The sequence below is a fragment of the Saccostrea echinata genome, unplaced genomic scaffold (genome assembly GCF_033153115.1).
Source record: "Saccostrea echinata isolate AGI-Se365-2 ecotype Australia unplaced genomic scaffold, CSIRO_AGI_Sech_v1 ptg000033l, whole genome shotgun sequence".
NCBI lineage: Eukaryota > Metazoa > Mollusca > Bivalvia > Ostreida > Ostreidae > Saccostrea > Saccostrea echinata.
In genome coordinates, this window is record NW_026889782.1 from 35,290,922 (window position 1) to 35,311,067 (window position 20,146).

At 31.9% G+C, this 20,146-nt stretch overlaps 1 protein-coding gene across 1 annotated transcript; it reads right to left on the minus strand.

Annotated features, from left to right (window-relative positions):
• Positions 1-8,988: 8,988 nt before the first annotated feature.
• On the minus strand, positions 8,989-19,747 carry LOC133198886 (ras-related protein Rab-11A-like). The gene is made up of 6 exons (XM_061334823.1): positions 19,529-19,747; positions 16,213-16,324; positions 15,882-15,965; positions 15,392-15,585; positions 14,218-14,298; positions 8,989-9,910 (listed from the first exon to the last, which is right to left on the minus strand). The coding sequence occupies exons 1-6, from the start codon at positions 19,629-19,631 to the stop codon at positions 9,771-9,773; spliced, it is 714 nt and encodes a 237-aa protein (XP_061190807.1). The 5' UTR covers positions 19,632-19,747; the 3' UTR covers positions 8,989-9,770.
• Between the last annotated feature and the right edge of the window lie 399 nt (positions 19,748-20,146).

Sequence of the window (20,146 nt, forward strand, 5' to 3'; positions counted from 1 at the left end):
ATTGTCAAATAAAATAAGTTTGCAGAATGAATACAATGTACATGTGTAAATGAATAAAAAATGCAAAATATCTTTGAATGACAATATCTAATTTCAGCAGAAGCAAATCAATTAATGTCAGATAGTTAATTTTCTTTGTCCAACATGTAAAGGTAGGTTTTTGTCTAATTATTGTTGTATGGAGGTTTTTTTTGTAGCTATAATCATAAAGCAGAAGAAAGTCAACGCTTCAGAATTTTATGAGATAATGCTAGTCACGTGTTGATACTTACATTTGTAAGTTGAATCTTGATGTTTAATTCATTACTAAGACTGACAGATGAGAATATAAAAGACGAAGATAGCGAACAATGACCAATCTCATAAATCTTAGAGCAATCTTAACCTTGAAAATCAATTTATTACGTCCACTCAACATTATAGCTGTGAATAGTGAAGTCCTGCTCTTGTTTATTAAGAACTAGTGGTTATACCGGTGACATCTGCCATCTCCTTCAATGTAATCATAAAACCAGCTTATTCGTGGTCCATTATAGCTAATCTCTAGAAAAACACCAAGATCAGAAGCTGTTAAGCTAATGGAGACCCTTTTGTACTCGAAGAGCATGCTGTTGGCAGTTGCAATAGTACTCGAAGATTGTCGAGAAGCTATGGAAGACATATAATACTTTGCGACACACTGCTCAGTAACCGGAAGTGAAGTCAAGGTGATTGTCGTAATCAGCTAGATCAAGGTTTTCTCCTGGAGAACAACAAACGCTACCTCGCTTATAATATATCTCTCTCTCCTTTATAACAGGCATTTAAAATGCATATATTATTAATTCATAAGTAACTTCTGTTTATCTTCGTGTAAGTGCATGACAGTTTAAAAACCTTTCAAAATTCAGCCTTTTAGGTGAATCTTTACAATTTTCACTTCACAAAGAAGTTTCTCAAAACTAGAACATCAAAAATGTGCACTTGATTTTGTACTAGTCTATTGCTTTCTTCAACATAAATGGAACTTGAAAATGTTCGTATCTTATCATTGGTCATTAATAAAATTATTTTGCTTAAAAGCATTCTGATTCTATATAAAGTACTCTGAAGTTGATACTAAAAGATGCTGGAGTTCCTCATAGACAATATTTATGTAGTCTTTGGTGATCAGGTCTTCGAACAAAGCGTTGGGATTTCCATGGGCACTAATTGTGCTCCTTTATTAGTCGACCTGTCAGCTTTCATCATTTGTGTAGAAGTATTCGGTTATCATCAGCATATGATGTTTATGTCTCCCAAATTATTCGGTATACAAAAGCATGCTCTGAGTACTATCAGTTTTTAAATCCGAGGCAGTCTACTGACAGATAACTTGGTTTTACAAATATTTCAATTACTTGGTTTAAGGTTAAATTTCGTAAATTCTATGGTCGTTATAACAATTAACTTTGTTAGCAAATATAACACATTCTTTCGTCGTTTGACAATATCTCAAGCCAATTGTTAGGTATTTTTATAGTAAATATGACTACGGATAACTCCTCCGTGAGTGGAGGGAGATGATTAATCCTCCTAGACACCTGATCTTACCTCTGGATTTTATAGAAATGCGTGTTATAGAGGTGCGTGTCTTATGTCCTGTTCACAGATTTGTATAGTTTGTAGGTTTCTTTTTAAGATCGATCTCTGTTCGTCACTTTCACCTTTTTCAATGAGCGTTGATGTCAGTCATAGTGATAATGTTTATGAAAGAATAATTTTACCAAATTCGTAATATTTGATATATAAATGGTATTAAAGAATTGAACACAGCAATGGCAATAAAAATCAAATTTATTTTTCAGATGTTGTCATAAATGTGAAGATGAAAATGTCATTGATACTACCTTAAGGTCTTGTGTAAGTGTTAGCATTTTCATAAACACAAAAAATATTCTTTCTTGTTGATTTTGAAATAAATATCAGATAAATTATTTTCAAAAATCTTGGAAAGAAACATTTAAGTGGACGGATAAAGAAAAGCTTTATTGTATATTAATTGAAACTGACTAGATTGAAAATATTGATTGATTGGTCGATTGATTGGTCGATTGATTGTTTGTTTGATTGATTGATTGATTAATTAATTAATTGTATGTAGTTTTACCTTCTATTCGAACATTTTACACTCATATGGAGACGTCACTATATACCGGTGAAGTGCTTAAAATTTAGACCTCAAACTCGGCATTCAGGGCCAGTGAGGGTTCTTTATCATGCCAACGCCTGCCGTAACACGGAGCCTGGATTTTAAGGTCTTATCCGAAAGACCGTGACTTTCACTCCCAGTGCTGCGCACTTGGCGAAGGAACAGTCGCTACCTATGTTTACGTCTTAGGTCTTGACGCGGCGCGGCGAATGAAAATCGAACCCGAAGCGAACGCCCTATCACTATTCTACCGTGAGCGGTTAATTGAAGGAATAATAAACTGCGGTCACTCTGATAAATATTTCCAATATAAAACAAAATATTGTAAAATACGGGCCTCTCGAAACACAGGAGGTGGGATCAGGTGCCTAGGAGGAGAAGAATCCCCTTTCGACCAGACATATTAAGAAGGAGGTCCTCTGTATTAATCAGAAGGTCGAAGAAATCCTAAGTCAAAATAAGAGTGAAATATGTCAGCCAAAATTTGATCAAAGGATAAGAAATTATGTAAGAATAAGTCTTTGCAAACAGGTTCATTATAACGATCATAATATTTTTGAAATGCAGACTTTAAACGAGATCATAGAAAGCCCTTTCTCATCAACTTATTTGTCAGTAGCCTGAATTTATCAAAAATAAATGAAAAGTTCTTAATTAATTTAAGCTCTTGGCTTCAGAATCAAGTTGGGGACAGAAACATCATTTGCGATTGCAATTGGACTGTTACTTCATACAAAGGGAAAGTTAGCGATTAAAACGTTAAAGTACTCAGTAGGTATAAGCTTTGTTAGCTATCAATGCTCTTATCAGTAACATATCCACATATGAAACAGGTGAAACCTGGAAATACTTTTAAACGAGCCTCCTGGAGAAAAATGTAAGGGAATAATTTCATATTGAACATTTTTTTCTTGGAAAAATTTACGTTTCCCTCTTCTTATAATTTACCTTATATTTTCAAACAAAATACACAACATTTATTATAGTATTTAACTATTTTTAATGGAATAGGCAATTCTAGTCTACCGATTAAGAAAGTAGTACCCATTGTAATGATTATGACGTGTTATACCTAGTAACCCTTTGCTACAGATCAACAGATGCAGAATATTGACATACAGGAGTTCTGAGTAATTCAAACAAAATAAAGACGGCTCTTAAGAAACAATAACCGACACTCCGGAGATTAGAAGTGGGAAACCGACATAGGGAGAAGTTCTTAATACAGGTTGTTGATTGCAAGGCAGGGGACATTGACATACACTAAATAACCTCAGCACTTTAGTGGTCGTTTTGACGTTTTGAAGTATCGTAAAGAACTTTTTTTACCACTGGAAGATAATTGTTTAGCTTAAATCACTTCATTATTTTATATATTATCGTATTTAACAACAGTACAAAATATAAATTTTAATCCTTTATAGGAGTAAAATAAAAAAAATGAAAGGTTTAAATTGTTCCATTATTCTTGAATTTTTTATGTCCTTTCTTTCAGGGTGAAATTTGTCAAATTTAACTTCAGACTACATAAATATAGACTGTTAGCAGATAAATATTGTAATAAACAAAACGTACTGTCCTATTTATTGCTTTGTAGTGAAATTTGTCAAATTTAACTTCAGACTACATAAATATAGACTGTTAGCAGATAAATATTGTAATAAACAAAACGTACTGTCCTATTTATTGCTTTGTAGTGAAATTTGTCAAATTTAACTTCAGACTACATAAATATAGACTGTTAGCAGATAAATATTGTAATAAACAAAACGTACTGTCCTATTTATTACTTTGTAGATAAAACTTATATGATTTAGTTGGTTAATATTTAGATATGGTCTTGTTAATTTGTTATATGGCTGTATATTTTTTTCTGTTTGAGAAATAAAGTATTCACCAGAATACTATTTATTTTTAATGTTCTTAAGTATCCTTAATTTAAAAAGGGGGGGGGGGGGGGGCTTAATGTACTGAAATATTGTTAAAATGTGTATTCTTTTACGACAGGATAAATATGAAGCGAAAATGTACATAAATCATGTATGAATTGTCTTCATTAAAACAAGGAAGACTTCTTGCTTTCTTTTCTGGTAAATTATTCAAAGAACGTGAGAATTTGAGATACACGATATGCAGGAACTCATACCAGGATTTTTTTTTTTACCACGATTTGCAACAGAGCATTGTTATTCTCACAGTGAATAATATAAATCATATAAAAAAAAGATCAAAAGGGGAGAGGGAATTAATTGAATTACACCAAATGCTATTTTTCAAACTTTAGCACCTCTCTCTCTCTCTCTCTCTCTCTCTATCTCTGCTTTTGCGCTCTACGTTTACATTGGATAAATAATTTTTTGCTTAATCAAATTAAGATTTATCGGAAAAGAAAATAACATACAACCGAGATCTTGCTTTCTGTTAGTCAGTGTCATTTGTTGTGTAGAGTACAAGGAATATTTTAAATCTGTAATAGGATGTTCGCAATTCGAAAACGTCCTTTCAATCTTAGGTTCTTGCTTTGGACTTTGTGTTGAATTAGCGAGATATATGTACTGCACAAACACTTTTTTGTTGGGATTCCTGATATGAAGTCCTAATTTAAGGGAAATTGATCCTTTTGATTTTTATGACCATGAAAATGTTTAAGAAACTGCAACAAAAAAGAACAAATCGGAGTTAATTTGCCTTTTTATGTTGATCTTTTCCAAGATATATTGCCAGAAGGTCTGACATAGTTGTAATAGATGGTCAGGTTTGGAAACATAATTAACATATATCGCTGGGTCGAATATTTACTGAGCAGACAAGTTTCACATCAATTGTTAAGTCATTGTTTTCATGCCATTTTTGACTAAAGAATGCTCCATTTATCTCAGGGGCTTACGCCATGTGTCGAGAGGGGAGGCTCCTATTTCCTATGTATTCTATCCCACATGTTTCAAGAGGTCCCTTTTTAGCTTTATTAACAAGTGTTATTGTTTGTATGATTTATGATATTATGGCTCCAGTCTTTGGCACCTTCTTTTTCAGCCCTTCATTTGTTTTTAATTAAATATTTCGGATTTCCAACGTTTTGGCATGAGCATCACTGAAGAGACATTATTTGTCGAAATGCGCATCTTATAAGATTTACATGGTATTTTCACCTTTTTTTTATTTTGTTCCGTAGATAAAAGTACGATTATAAATTACCGGTATAATGAGACTTACATGCTTTTAACAGAATGTCCTTTCGTAGATTTATTCATTTATTATAGTTTTATTAACTTATTTTTACTCATACATGTATATTTGTTTTTAGTGTTCCTTTATTTTGTGGGTGCATGCTTGGATTGCATTTTGCTTGTTTGGTTCTTATTTTTTTTTATATCATAATTTTTTATAATAGTTTATTTGTTTCTTTGTATTGGAACACGTACGTGCCCCACAGAATTACATTTTTTAATTAAAGAATGTCTGATTATATCCTATAGAATTACACTGTATCTGTTAAATCGATGTATTCTTATTGCACCTAATCTAAAATTTAGTTCAAAATTAATAATGCAATAATGCAAAACATTCAGATGTAATCAAATAGAAAATTTACTTTCTCAGGTAATGCAAAAATAAGTATCGTACGTGTATCAAGAGTCAAAATTCGCATACCATAATTGTTTGTATGTTTTTCTGTTTTTTTTTTTTTTTTTGTTTTTTGTTTTGTTTGTTTGCTTGTTTGTTTGTTTGTTTTGTTTTTTGCATATTCCTCTGTAATATGGAATTAAATTCGTTTAAAAATAAGTTATTTCATTTAATGTGTTTGTTTCTTTTAATTAAAAGAATGAAATATGGAGATAACGAACAGTATTCAATCTCGAAAGTCCAATGAAACGATACAAATTTGAAAGCAGAGGAAACACGGACCTCAAAATTTAGAAGTGGGATCAGGTGCCATAGAGGAGTGAGCATCCCCTGCCGAGCGGTCACACCCCCCGTGTGCTCCTTGTCATAATCGGGAAATAACGGAAAAATCCGTAGACAGTTCAGTGTATAAACAATGGCCTAACAATTAGTATGAGAAACGTCAGTCAGCATTTGACTCAATGATAGGTCATTGTAGAAATATTTTTTAATATAAAAAAGAAAACAATATTTGACAGTAATATTAACTACATATTCTACGACATAATAATGATTTTTTTTTTCAATTTCAAAGTCAAGTATCAAATATTGCGTCTACATGATTAATACATAGGGCTCACGGCGGGTATGACCGTTCGACAGGGGATGCTTACTCCTCCTGGACATCCTTTTGTAGGTTTCATGCCCTGTAGACAGATTTGTAAACCTGAAACATTGCTTCCTTGCTTTCTTTGATTAAAATATAAATTTTAGCGATTTGTAGTAACAATAAATAATTAGCAATCAAGTTTCCATTTTAAAATCTCTCTGATATTAAAATCCATGATAGCTAAGTTGGGTTAATGATTGGATCTTTGATTTATTATATATGAGGAAGAAAAGGAATAAAGCCAAATATCCAGGTATAGTCATCTCTAGTATGGATAGCATTATACTACAATCTAACATCATATCAAGCATTATGTGAAGTACAGTGTTGAGTTTTGTGCTCTTAATATTATCTTTCATTTACCTCTGAAAAACTAAACCGACAACAAAGTTATGAGCATTTATCAAGGTTTTTAGCATTAATCTTTCAAAAAAGGTATATTATGAACAGTGATCCATCTCATAAATCTTAAGAAATCGTAAATGGGGAAAAAGCACGGTTCCTAATTGTAAACACACAGGGGGTGGGATAATGTGCCTAGGAAAAGTAAGCATCTCCTGACCCTTTTACAACCGCCATGAATCTCTATTATCAAATAAATACATGTAATCTTTAGTTTCTTTTATATGTTGTTTAACGTCCCTCTCGAGAATTTTTCACTCATATGGAGACGCCACCACTTGCCGGTGGAGAGCTGCAAATTTTGACCTACACTCGGCACTTACGGCCATTGAGCAGTGAGGGATCTTTTTCGTGCCAGCACCTACTGCGAGAGGGGACCTCGGTTTATACGGTCTCATCCGAAGGACCGGTCTCCACGTCCCACAGTGGGATTCCAACCCGCGAGGTAAAGATCAACTCCTTACGCCGCGACTCTATAGCAGACGCTCTAACCACTGCGCCACTGTAATCTGTAAAAGGTATTATATTATTAAACAATTTGTAGGAAATACTAGTACTAGTATGTACGATAACACAATTTTATAGTGAGTGCTCTTATTATTCAGTTTAATTGATATAAATTTAAATAAAATGTGCAGTTTGTATCTGCTCAGTTTTGATTTTTTCAATTCAAAATCTAAATTTATAGATTCGGACTAATGTGTCAGTGGCATGTGCACCTGCTTAGAATAAAATAATAAGAATTCCTCTACACACCAGAACAATTTATAAAGAGAACTATCTGTGGAGAATTCAACATTTCAGAGCCACCAAAAAATCATATTATCTTTATAAGTACAGATAATTATCAATATAATATGTCACACAAAATTTAATAATTAATATTAGTGTAAAAATGAATTAAAAAAATCGAAATATTGTTCTTCTTGAATGCAATGTAAAAAAGGAACTATTTTACTTCCTTACTTATTCGGACACTAAAGAAATATAGTCCGTTTCTTTCTTTTCTTTCTTGATGCTGTGCAGTTCTGCAAGGTACCAACGAACGGAAGGGAGCAAGTTCTGATTTTCTTTTTCTTCGCTATTCCTCTTTTTAAAACATTTTAATGTAAAACTGAATGTAACATCTATCAATAAAGGTTTGATTTAGCGCTACCGCATTCAAAAACTGAATCACACAAATAGCTTCATTTACAAAAACTGGTTGCATAAATTGGATTAATTAAAGATTGAAAAAGACTTCCGCTTTTTCTTATTAGCAAGAAGATCTATACATGCAAAATGACTTCTGATGCATCTGATGTATATTAACAAAATACAATTTTTTTTTATTTTACAGGAAAATGAGGTTTACTAAATAAAGAGATAATTCGCATGGAAAGCATCGTGTTGAAAATATTTATTTATTAAATATGGTCTGCCGGCAAAGTGCGACAACTCTTCTTCCTTAATAGCAAAAATAAGACCTTTAAAAAATGCTTGTTTGCCTCTCCCGACCAACTGGCTAAAAATGGCCCGACTAAAAACTTTTTTGACCTCCAGGAAACAATTATTCATTCATTAATAACTATAATAACTTCACATCTGCAGCTTTTTCTTAAATTAAAAAAAAATTGCCCCTACCTATCTCCCCAATATTTTATACTTAGTCGGGAGAGGGCAAGCAAACTTACTTTTAAAGATGGTCTAATCATTTTTTTAACTGTATCAAAATTTGGAAAGAAATGCACATTATATCAATAACAAAGTTAATGCATAACAGGAGCACAGTGCGGTTTACATAATTACTACATATGTCTTGCAGCATATGAAAATTCCAGGTTAGGGGATACCAAGGGGCAAAAAGGAGTTTTAGTTTATCTAGTCCTTTACCAATAACCATTTTCAATACGTATTGTACACTTTCAGAACTCTCTGGGTATTAGTAAGATAATGATAATTAAATCGCTATGTTACTCATGAAAACTATTTGAAGAGATTCAAAAAAATATATCTGTTGATACGGAGGCAGAATACTATGTATATTACACACATTTTATAGATTTAGCTCTATTTATTCTTCATATAAAAAAACACACACCGGTATACATGTTTTGCAACAAAAACAATTAAAACAAAGCGCAAAATTAAAATGTTTCCCAAATACAGTTCGAAGAGAATGATATTAACAAAATCTATAATTCTGTGAGCAATATACTTGTTTAATACATTGATTTAAAACAGGAATTCATCATTTTTTTATTTTCACTATAGAATATCATACATTTACTTGTAAGCAACATAAATTAAGTCTCAATAAACATTTATACAGCAATATTGTAACAAGAAAGTTTATCTGATTTATAAAGCTCTATCAGAAATTCACTCTGGAAATTCCTTCATTTAGAACTAATTATCGGACTTTTTAAGCTTGCACGTAAAAGATAAGCACATGCAGTCTACCTCTTACAAAAGAGTGATAATTATACATCTTATATATTATGTACATCATATCTATGTAAAATGTTATTAAATTCATTGAAGCATGACATAATGAGTTAATATGACTAGTACAAAAAGAATGTATTTTAAAAATGGACATATGAAATGGCTACTTTTTAAAGATGGTAGCGGCCTAGCTTATTTGCTAGAATATCAGCCTCTCTTGGACGAACTGCTAAACTTGCCACTAAATTTTTACATCAGATATGATCTGTCATTATTAATTTAGGAGTATAGAGGAAATCAGTTTATAAATATGCATATGGAGAAAAATATAACAATATTTAATGCTAAGAGGTAACTATAACGATCGCCATGTTGTATATGCAATTTGTGTCCCCTACGTAGCGTCTATGATCTTGAATGCAGCCAAGATAGCACATAAAATGAAAACAAACGGTGGTTATTTTAATGGCTGTGTGTCACATTATAACATGCTGTGTGTCACATGATAACACAACACTTTCTCTTCCCGTCCTTCTCGTTTTCAGTCCCTGTGACGTCATACGACTGTAGCTCGTTGGTAAGGGTGAAACCCCGTAAGTCGTCTTTTAGTCCTTTTTGTGACACCATGGAGTAAATCTCTGAAAATAGTAAATAATGGTATCTTATGGTTATAGTTATGTCTTTTTGATTAAGGAATAGATTAATAAACATGACTTAGAAATGCTGCAATGAACTACAAATATTAAAGACTTAAATATATAGAACTTTTATTTTACATTCAAATTCTTTGTAAAGATATAAATATATATATATTTACATTTGCAAATGTTTTCTTTTGTATAACACTATTAAAAGCAATGCGTATCTATTTAAGGAATGAATTTATTAGCTACCCATTTTATACGGTATAAACTGGGTTTGGGCAGATTACGCTTTATAAACCGCGAAGCGGTTATAAAAAAGCGTAAACTGTTCCAACCCAGTTTATACCGTATAAAATGGGTAGCTATTAAATTCATTCCTTATAATTTAATTTTCATTCATTTGGTGTAAGAAAAAAAGACGACTGTCCTTAAAAAATGACTTCAATTTGTACAAAATTTGAATATAACGTCAGGCGGATCGATACTTTTTTGAAGCAAGTCATTGTGACATAGGCAGCCCATTTTATACGATATAAAGTAAATTTTTTGTCCAATCAAATACAGCGTTACAACCAGAATTAAATTATATCCGTATAAACACGGGTTCCTCACGTCATAAACGTTCGACGTAATTTCTCAGTGACGTCATAAAGGGTCGACGCGCAATCAATGGATCAAACACGTACCGTTAAGTTTGAAAAATAAAACATTTAACGCCTTAAAGATTATAATCAGGCAAGTATAAAATATAAATAAGTCACAAATGTAAATATAAGTAATAAGGTATCATTTTAAAACATCTATCGGGATATAAATACGGGTTGGTACGAGATCAAATTTACCATAAAGCCCTTCGGGCTTTATGGAATTTGATCTCTTGACCAACCCGTATTTATATCCCGATAGATGTTTAAAAATGATACCTTATTTCTTAACCCTTTTGCTGCCGTACAGATTTCCAGTTCAAATTACGTACTGTGCCGTGACAGTTTTCTATTACGTTGAAACTATGACGTAACGTAACTATGACGTCACAAACAATGTAGATAAAGGTATAAATACTTATTCGCGTTAAAATAGAGACAACAGAGAACAAATTCTAAAAAGACTAGCCCCTTCGGAAAAAGATTACAATTATAGAACACACATAATTTATGCTCAAATATTTTTTAGAAGATCTAGTACTTTATGTTACATATTTTTCTTATTTAAAAAAATATAACCCCATACCTAATTCACATGAATTATTAGGTATGGGGTTAAATTCTTTAAAATATAAAAAATATGCAACATCAAGGAACCGTGCAGCGGATTGTCAAAACATAAATCATAGTTTCATCGAGAAAATGAAAAAAAAAAATGAATTAGTCGATCTAAAAATCCACCTGTGAGTGAATGAGCAATAAGTTACGATAGCTCATGTTTTAAAGCTTTTCTAGACAGGTTCCGAGCATCATTACTATCCGATCGTCACTGTGAGCACATGTAATGTTCTGTTTGAATCAGGAATACGCATTATTAAGCTCATTTTGTAAACTTCTCTTTTCCGTATTTTTTTTTTCAATAGCCGTCCATGATGGCAATCTGATTATTTTTCAGAAAAATGTCTAACACACACGATGCCATAACGTTAATGTGTGTGAAGGTCAAACTTATACTGATTCAACATTTCTAATTTCCTGGGAACTTTTCGCCATCTAAACATTTGGTTGTAGTTACTAATATTCACTTTTAGTTTAATTACTTGGAGTATATTTTTCCATTCTTTGACATTTTCCATTTAAAAAAAGAAAAAAGAAAAACCGTGGAATATCTGTAAACTGTGCGTAAGACTGTTAATCAAATATTAAAAAACCGTAATTCTGTTTTTTTTTAATGGAAAAAATATGAGAAGAAAATATAAAAATGTCTACTCGGTAGACCTCATTTTTACCCTACAAAATCTCTGAAGAATACAAGAGCTTCCGGGGGCTTCGCCCCAGATCCCCGCCTACTTTTTGCCCCCCCCCCCCTCAATTCCTGGATCCGCGCCTGCCGTGGATCAAGTATACTGCATATAGTGAAGTTAAAAATATACAAATGCAATGTAATTGAAACGCAGTGATACATTAATAACTACTTATAATTTGGGGGGGGGGGGGGGGTTACCAGTAAAGGTTTTCTAAGACATGAAAATTCTATCTATTCGTACACCTTATACATATTTTTTGAACGTAGACCTTACATATTACCACATGCACACACACCCCTTTCCCTGAAACCTTTTGTATTGTTTAAAATTATATGATTGTTATGGTTATATATATATATATTTTTAATGCACCATATACTTTTCTATTTGTAATTTTTTTCTTTGGACTCTTTCTCGTGAATATACTTCAGAATACTAAATATATTTTTGCGGCCGATTTGATGCTTTGCATCATTTTAACTTGTTGTAATCTTGTTCTCATATATTATAACCTGGAATACACCGACGAAGACGTACGTTACTTTTAAGTTTTTCTTCAGTGTCTGGTACCACCCTTGATCGGGAACTTGGATGCATTCTGTGGATTTTTTTTTTTATTCAATCAAGTGAAGAGACTTAGATTTAATTAAAAAAACTTGTTCTTTTTGTAATTTTACTACATTTTTCTACAAATTTACAATATGTATTACTTGTATCACAGGTACTTCTTTCTGTAATAATTATTTAAACCATAGTGTAATAATGTTATTGTTCTGTTATGGGTTAAAAGATATAACTGAAACAGGAGTCTGTGCTTTGTATTTGGTGCTAGATATATAAAAACACCCTCAAGGACTTTAAAGAATTAAGAAACATTTCATTTGGTAAAACTACCAGGTAAATATTCCGTCAACACACGTGTATCTTACAATGTGCATCTATATGTAAGTACCGGTAGTAGTTGACCTTAAATGCCTCGCCTACAGCTGTAGCTGTTAGAAAATAAAGTAAATAATGTATTACTATACTTGGTTAAGTTACATTGGGAGGAAATCAAGATCTTAGGGCTTAGGGGTATTTGCGGGGGGGGGGGGGGGTCTTGCTCCGATTCGAAGATATTTTGCCCTCCCTTTTCGCCGATATACCATCCCGGGATAATAAGGAGTTTTTTCCTCCACAAATTATATTTATTAAACTACCATACACTTTACACAGTCGCGATTTTTTTTTTTTTTTTTTTTTTTTTTTGCTTTCCCTCCAGATTAAGTAATCTGTTGTAAACTGCATTTCTCTGTATAAACTTGTGATGCTCCCAAGGATAAAACGTTATATAGTCGATTAAAAAGCTCTACAAGGCTTACATGTTACATGTATATTGTTAAACTGTATGGTATATAATGCCGATTTTAGATTATGAAAAAAAAATATTTACATAAATTACAATGATTTTGCAATACTAGTATTTCATATTTACCACGATCAAAACATTATATTCTTGTAACTGATGAAAAATTATTCCCATGTTTAAGATAAATAAATAATATTTTTTCTCCCACTGGAACTTAATTTGATTACTTATATCGTTCAGACAAGGATTGGAGATGTTGATAAAATTCCTTAATTTTAAATTAGAATGCATTGTTTACATTTTCCAAAGATTCAGACAAATGAAATGCCTGTTTAAAATTCCTGTTCATTCTCACAATTTTCAGTAATATTATATTAAAATAATTGATTGTTTTCTGCATCAAGAGGCTAAAATGGCGCGAAACTCAGAATGATGACGGAACGTCATAATCAGTTTTACTTGTGACGTAATGAGTTAACAGTAGGCCCAAAATAGGCCCATGGCACTTAACGTAGTTTTTGAAAATAGGCCCAAAATAGGCCCACGGCACAAAGAATGTTAAATAACAAAGGACTACAAACAAATGATGAGGATGTACCCCTGAACGAGGAGATAGAACTCTGGAAAGTAGATTTATAAAAATTAAATATATAACTTAAATTTCATGACAGTTTTAAAACTAAATGTAACAACCACCATTTTCTGTTCACAAATATAAATTTATTTATCCCTATTTGATCACAAAAATTACTACATTACTGAGATATATTTTCTGACAAAAATGATATGTAGACACTTTATTTGATAAATTCAGAGATATTTGTGAAGTCTCTAGGCGACTTTAAATATTTCTTTGTAAGAGAATCGGGGAATGGAGAATTAATCTTTAATACTACTGGCAGATTGGTACATGTATTCCAGAGATTAGAAGACAGTCATCTGTTGGAATCCTGAATGCTATATGTACGTTTATTCAAGGAGGTATATAAATGTTATATTCACCTGACAAAATTGTCTGGAATGCGGTTTCCACGTGCGAACTGTCCAAAGCCGAGGTCTCGATAAATGACATTCTATTCTTCTCTGAAATGACACAATGGACTGTATTTATATACAATAAGAGGTTATAATATAGATGGACTGTATTTATATACAATAAGAGGTTATAATAAAGATGGACTGTATTTATATACAATAAGAGGTTATAATAAAGATGGACTGTATTTATATACAATAAGAGGTTATAATAAAGATGGACTGTATTTATATACAATAAGAGGTTATGACACAGATGGACTGTATTTATATACAATAAGAGGTTATAATAAAGATGGACTGTATTTATATACAATAAGAGGTTATAATAAAGATGGACTGTATTTATATACAATAAGAGGTTATAATAAAGATGGACTGTATTTATATACAATAAGAGGTTATAATAAAGATGGACTGTATTTATATACAATAAGAGGTTATAATAAAGATGGACTGTATTTATATACAATAAGAGGTTATGACACAGATGGACTGTATTTATATACAATAAGAGGTTATAATAAAGATGGACTGTATTTATATACAATAAGAGGTTATGACACAGATGGACTGTATTTATATACAATAAGAGGTTATAATAAAGATGGACTGTATTTTATACAATAAGAGGTTATAATAAAGATGGACTGTATTTATATACAATAAGAGGTTATAATAAAGATGGACTGTATTTATATACAATAAGAGGTTATAATAAAGATGGACTGTATTTATATACAATAAGAGGTTATAATAAAGATGGACTGTATTTATATACAATAAGAGGTTATGACACAGATGGACTGTATTTATATACAATAAGAGGTTATAATAAAGATGGACTGTATTTATATACAATAAGAGGTTATAATAAAGATGGACTGTATTTATATACAATAAGAGGTTATGACACAGATGGGCTGTATTTATATACAATAAGAGGTTATAATAAAGAACTACTGCTTTAAAAAAACTTATTATAAATATCTTTATAAAGAAAAATGATAGAGATGGGACAATAACTCACCCTGTGTTAATTTATTACTCATATTTCTGCTTAGTGTAAAGACACCCTAGAAATACTTATAAACGCTTTTTCATTCCTTCTTTTCTATATTTTCTTTTATCTTAAATTTACCTGCATACTGCTGAGCCTCATGTGACGACACGGCACGTAAATGACGTAGATCCGTTTTATTTCCCACTAACATTAAAATGACGTCATCATCAGTAAAATCGCGCACTTCCTTCAGCCATTTTTCCAAATTGTCAAAAGTCAATCGTTTTGTGATGTCATAAACCATGATTACGCCAACTGCTTTTCTGTAGTATCTGCAATTAATACAACATTAATATATATTTTTTTTATTTCATGTAGAGATACAGCAGGCCCGTAGCAACGGTTTCAAAAGTGTGGGGGTGGGGGACAACCTCCTTAATTGCAATAAATTCTGGACGTTGCCCTTGCTCAACATTACAGCAACAAAAAGAGCAACAGGCATCTAGCACTGCCCCCAACCCACCCCCATCGCGTTCTATGGGTCTGTACAGGATTTGGAAATCTACTTATTTGTTTTCTGTTTACTTAGCATTTGTTTTCTGTGTACTTGCGCATTTTTTGTACTTACGCATTTGTGATGGCTCTGTATCTGTCTTGTCCCGCCGTGTCCCAGATCTGTGCTTTCAGTGTTTGACCATCAATATGGACACTCCTAAAACATCCAGGGGGTTATGATCAAATTATATGCTGACTTGAGACATAAAACATTACTTTCTTGATATCTTATAAATGAGGATTCTTTTTTTTAAATGTTAATTTGACAAAAGTTCATAATCTCTTACAGGAAATGCATAAACATGTTTTTATTTTAATTTCGTTTTATTTCATTTCCTCGAAAAAATTTTCTTATAAATTTTGATTTTCTACCCCCTCCTCTCCCATTTACTGAAGATTCACACCTGGTGGCAAACTCCACTCCAATCGTACTTTTGCTCTCTAAACTGAACTCATTTCTGGTGAATCTTGACAAAAGATTACTTTTTCCAACACCACTGTCACCAATCAGAACAACTGTAACAAAATTAAGAGGAATCATCACCAATGAGAACAACTGTAACAAAATTATAAGGCTTCATCACAAATCAGAACAACTGTAACAAAATTAAGTGGAATCGTCACCAAGTTTACTAGTATATGAGAAGAAAGTTTCAATATGAACCCCACTTTTAAATAAAATTATCTTAATGTAATGACCGAAATGAAATAATTCAAATGTGGTTAAGGGTTGTCCTTGGCAACATCTTTGTCATGGTTTGGGAGATATCTCAATTTTTACTGTATACTCCATATAAACTCGGTGATTCTGATATTTATTATTTAAAGGAACCATTTAAGAGAAGAAATTAATTTTTGAGAATTCATGAGGACATGAACTACTACGACGCTTCACGCCGGCATATTTCATGAAGCGCGTAAGTGCTTCATGATAAATACGTTGTAGTTCATGTACTTCATGAATTCTCAAAAATTAAATTCATATCTTATATTTTACAATATTTTTCTGATGACTTGCCACATATTAATTTTTGGCATTCGACGATCATTTTTGAAAAAAAAAAACAAGTTTGCACTTTTTTTGTACTTCAATTACATCACATTAATTGGAAATATTTTTACTCATCCCAGGGTACCATTTAAATATATCATTATTGTGTAACTTGAGTATACGCATGTAAAAACTAAGATTGTGTGACAAAATATTGATAAAAAACAATAATAAATGTTGACAGGAAATCATTATGTACTAAAGGAGGCAAAATGCGCTTAAGTACTTAATTATATGTAATTAATTAGTTTATAGAGGGTCAGAGATTCCTGAAAAACAATTGAAACGGAAAATGGTATTCAGAGTAAAAATATATTTGCTTAAGGAAGCGATTGCAAGGCGTCACGTGATCGACTCATGTGATGTTTAAAAAAAAGAAGATTAACGGTAACCATTTCCGGAATAACAGCTGAATAAGGAGCGTGATTATGATTACGCCCATGACAAAAGGTCTTTGTGGCAATATTTTTAAAACAGAGAAAGAATAAGATAAAGATGTGATTTTGCAGAGTGCTGGTGAGCGTCGATGCAGATTTTTTTTTTTTTTTATCCCTGTAGGTTTTTTTTTTCTTTCGACACGTCTACCTTTTGCCGTAGTTCTGAACACTGAAATCTATTTCATGAATAAATTTAATTCATGTCTGGCTCTTTATGTCCTCTAGTTTTATTTAAAATATTAGAATTTTATTTGAGATCGGTTTCTTTACTATAGGATCTACATCTATGAATAGATATTCATTTCCTAGAAGCTTCACACAGCGTGATTTTCTAAGTGATAATAATGAATATAGCCTACATGGATGAACAGATAAACGTTAGCGATTTTCATATGTACGTGTATAGACCAGTTTGAGGTCGCATGCTTGACATGAACGTATTTTTAAAAATATCGCAGAGGAAATTGTTTCCCTCAGTAAGATCTTCTCTAGCATTTTCAACTCTTACGTCGACCATGTAAACAATGAATCGTCGGCACAGATATTGCGGAAGCATTTGTTGTGGTAAAATGTTTTATGCGTCACATTTGGTAAAAAATTGAAACTTAACACACTTCTGATGACAGAAAAGAAAAGTTTCTTCACAAATCTAGCAAAAAATACGCGTGTAAGAATAACGGACGAAACTAAGAGAAGTTATTTCTGACAATCGAGGTACTACGGAGGTACCAGGTATACCAGAGAGAGAAAATTATTTTGAGCACATAACGTTACATTAAAAAAAAAAACATTTCAACTCATCATGCTCACGGGAATATATTTGAAAAATGAATTTAATTTTTTTAAAATTCAGGAGGACATTAACAAAGACGCTTCACCTCAGCATATTTTATGAACCGCGTGAGCTAGCGCAAATTTATAAATGTCATTCAACGCGATTATTTTTGAAACAAAACAGTTTGCATTATAGTTTTGACGTCAAGTGTGGCATTATGACGTCACAATGGAGATACCTAGTTCATGAGAAAATGAATTGTTTTCTAACTTGCAATGAATCTGAAGGAAAAATATTTGCAAATGTAAATATTAAATAGCAAATCACTAAAATTTGTCAAATAAGATAATAGCTAGGATTTTTTTTATAGACGGTATATATTGCAGGTACAAGTTCTCTGAAATAACCTATTCATTCAATGTATTCAAGTGACCCCCCCCCCTCCTTTCCGATTCCAAGTCACAGTGCAGAGAACTCGATGAGTGTTCAGAGCATGAAGAATTTGGCCCTTGGACCACTGTGCACTGGTTTAGAATGTATATATCTATATTGATATTATAACGGAATGAATATTTTAGAGATGGGAAAATTTAAAAAAAAAAAATGCATATTGCTTTTTGTGTACTTTCTGATCGTATCAGGTGGTACATGATACTTTTATCATTCTGCTCTACGTATAAAATGAGCAACCACCACAAGATTTTCAGAAAAATTTTTTTATTAATCTATACGTATTTTCTATAGTTTTTTTTTAACAGATTATGCATATTAAACGTTCAGCAACAAACCATCAGATTAAAATTTATGAAATCTTTTAATATTTTAGGAAGGGGGGGGGGGGGTATTGAAATGCATGTAGCTTAAAAAAGAATGTGATGACCCCACTTCATATTTTAACCATAAGTCACTTATAATAATTGTTACAAAATACATTAATTTTAGGAAAATTCATTGGGCAATTTTTTTTCAAGACGTTGAAAACTGCTCTTGGGGTGAAAATATTACTGCAAATTTACAATGACTACTCCCCAAAGCAACTGTGGCATTACTACATCTATCAATAGTTTCCGATGCAATTTTTATTTTCAATGAATATAATGCATATTATTTAATATCTGGTGAAAATTATTTAATTTGATTCAATTTTGATACCTGTATGGCATTCTTAAAATTCCACTACATAAATATCAAAATATTGAAAAACGGTGGTTACCATGGCAACCATATCTTTCTTATAACCCTGATGACCTTGGTTGACATTTTCATATTATGATACCATTAACGTAAGGCAAATTATATGTAAAAATGAGAAAAATTCATAGAGCGGATTTTTTTCATGGACCCTTGCAATCTCTTCCTTAATATCTCTTACAACCCCGTTAAAGAAAAGAACAAAGTTATATTAAAGACAACCTTACAAATCGTTCACTAAAAAAAAAAATGTCTACTATACAAACCTTTCGCCAAAAAATCGTATTCATCTTCGGAATAGTTCGGAGGATTTGCTTGGTTTTTACAGTGTTCGCATGTCCTATGGGAACATTTGGATGCTTTCTGCATTATACGCACAATATATCCGTTATTTACCAGAAATGTTAAAAAACTTCCAAATACTATTCATCGAGAGAAAAAAAACAAGAACAAAACGAAGAGCGAAAAATCCCTTCGTCTCAACACTATATACTAGAGGTGTATTTTCTCTCCTTATTACAACTATACGTTTAAACTTAATTATTAAACCTAAACATTTATATATATACCGATGAAGGGGAAGAAAATTTATGAGTCAGTATTTAAAAACGGATATACATATATATAGCACTAGTTAAAATGAATGGGACCTTTTTATAGCCATGATATGTTACACGTACATGGAGAAACTGCCAGTCTGGCCGCGGTGTGTAATGTTTACAAACAAACCTGACTCACGCACCTGTCACATCTATAAATAGATTTACTTAAGGTTTTAAAATAAAAAAAAAATCGAAGAGAACGTCTTGCCAAAAATTTTATGGAAATTTTTACGAGACACATGGGCCACTTACAGATAAATGAACATGTACAATGTCGCGTCA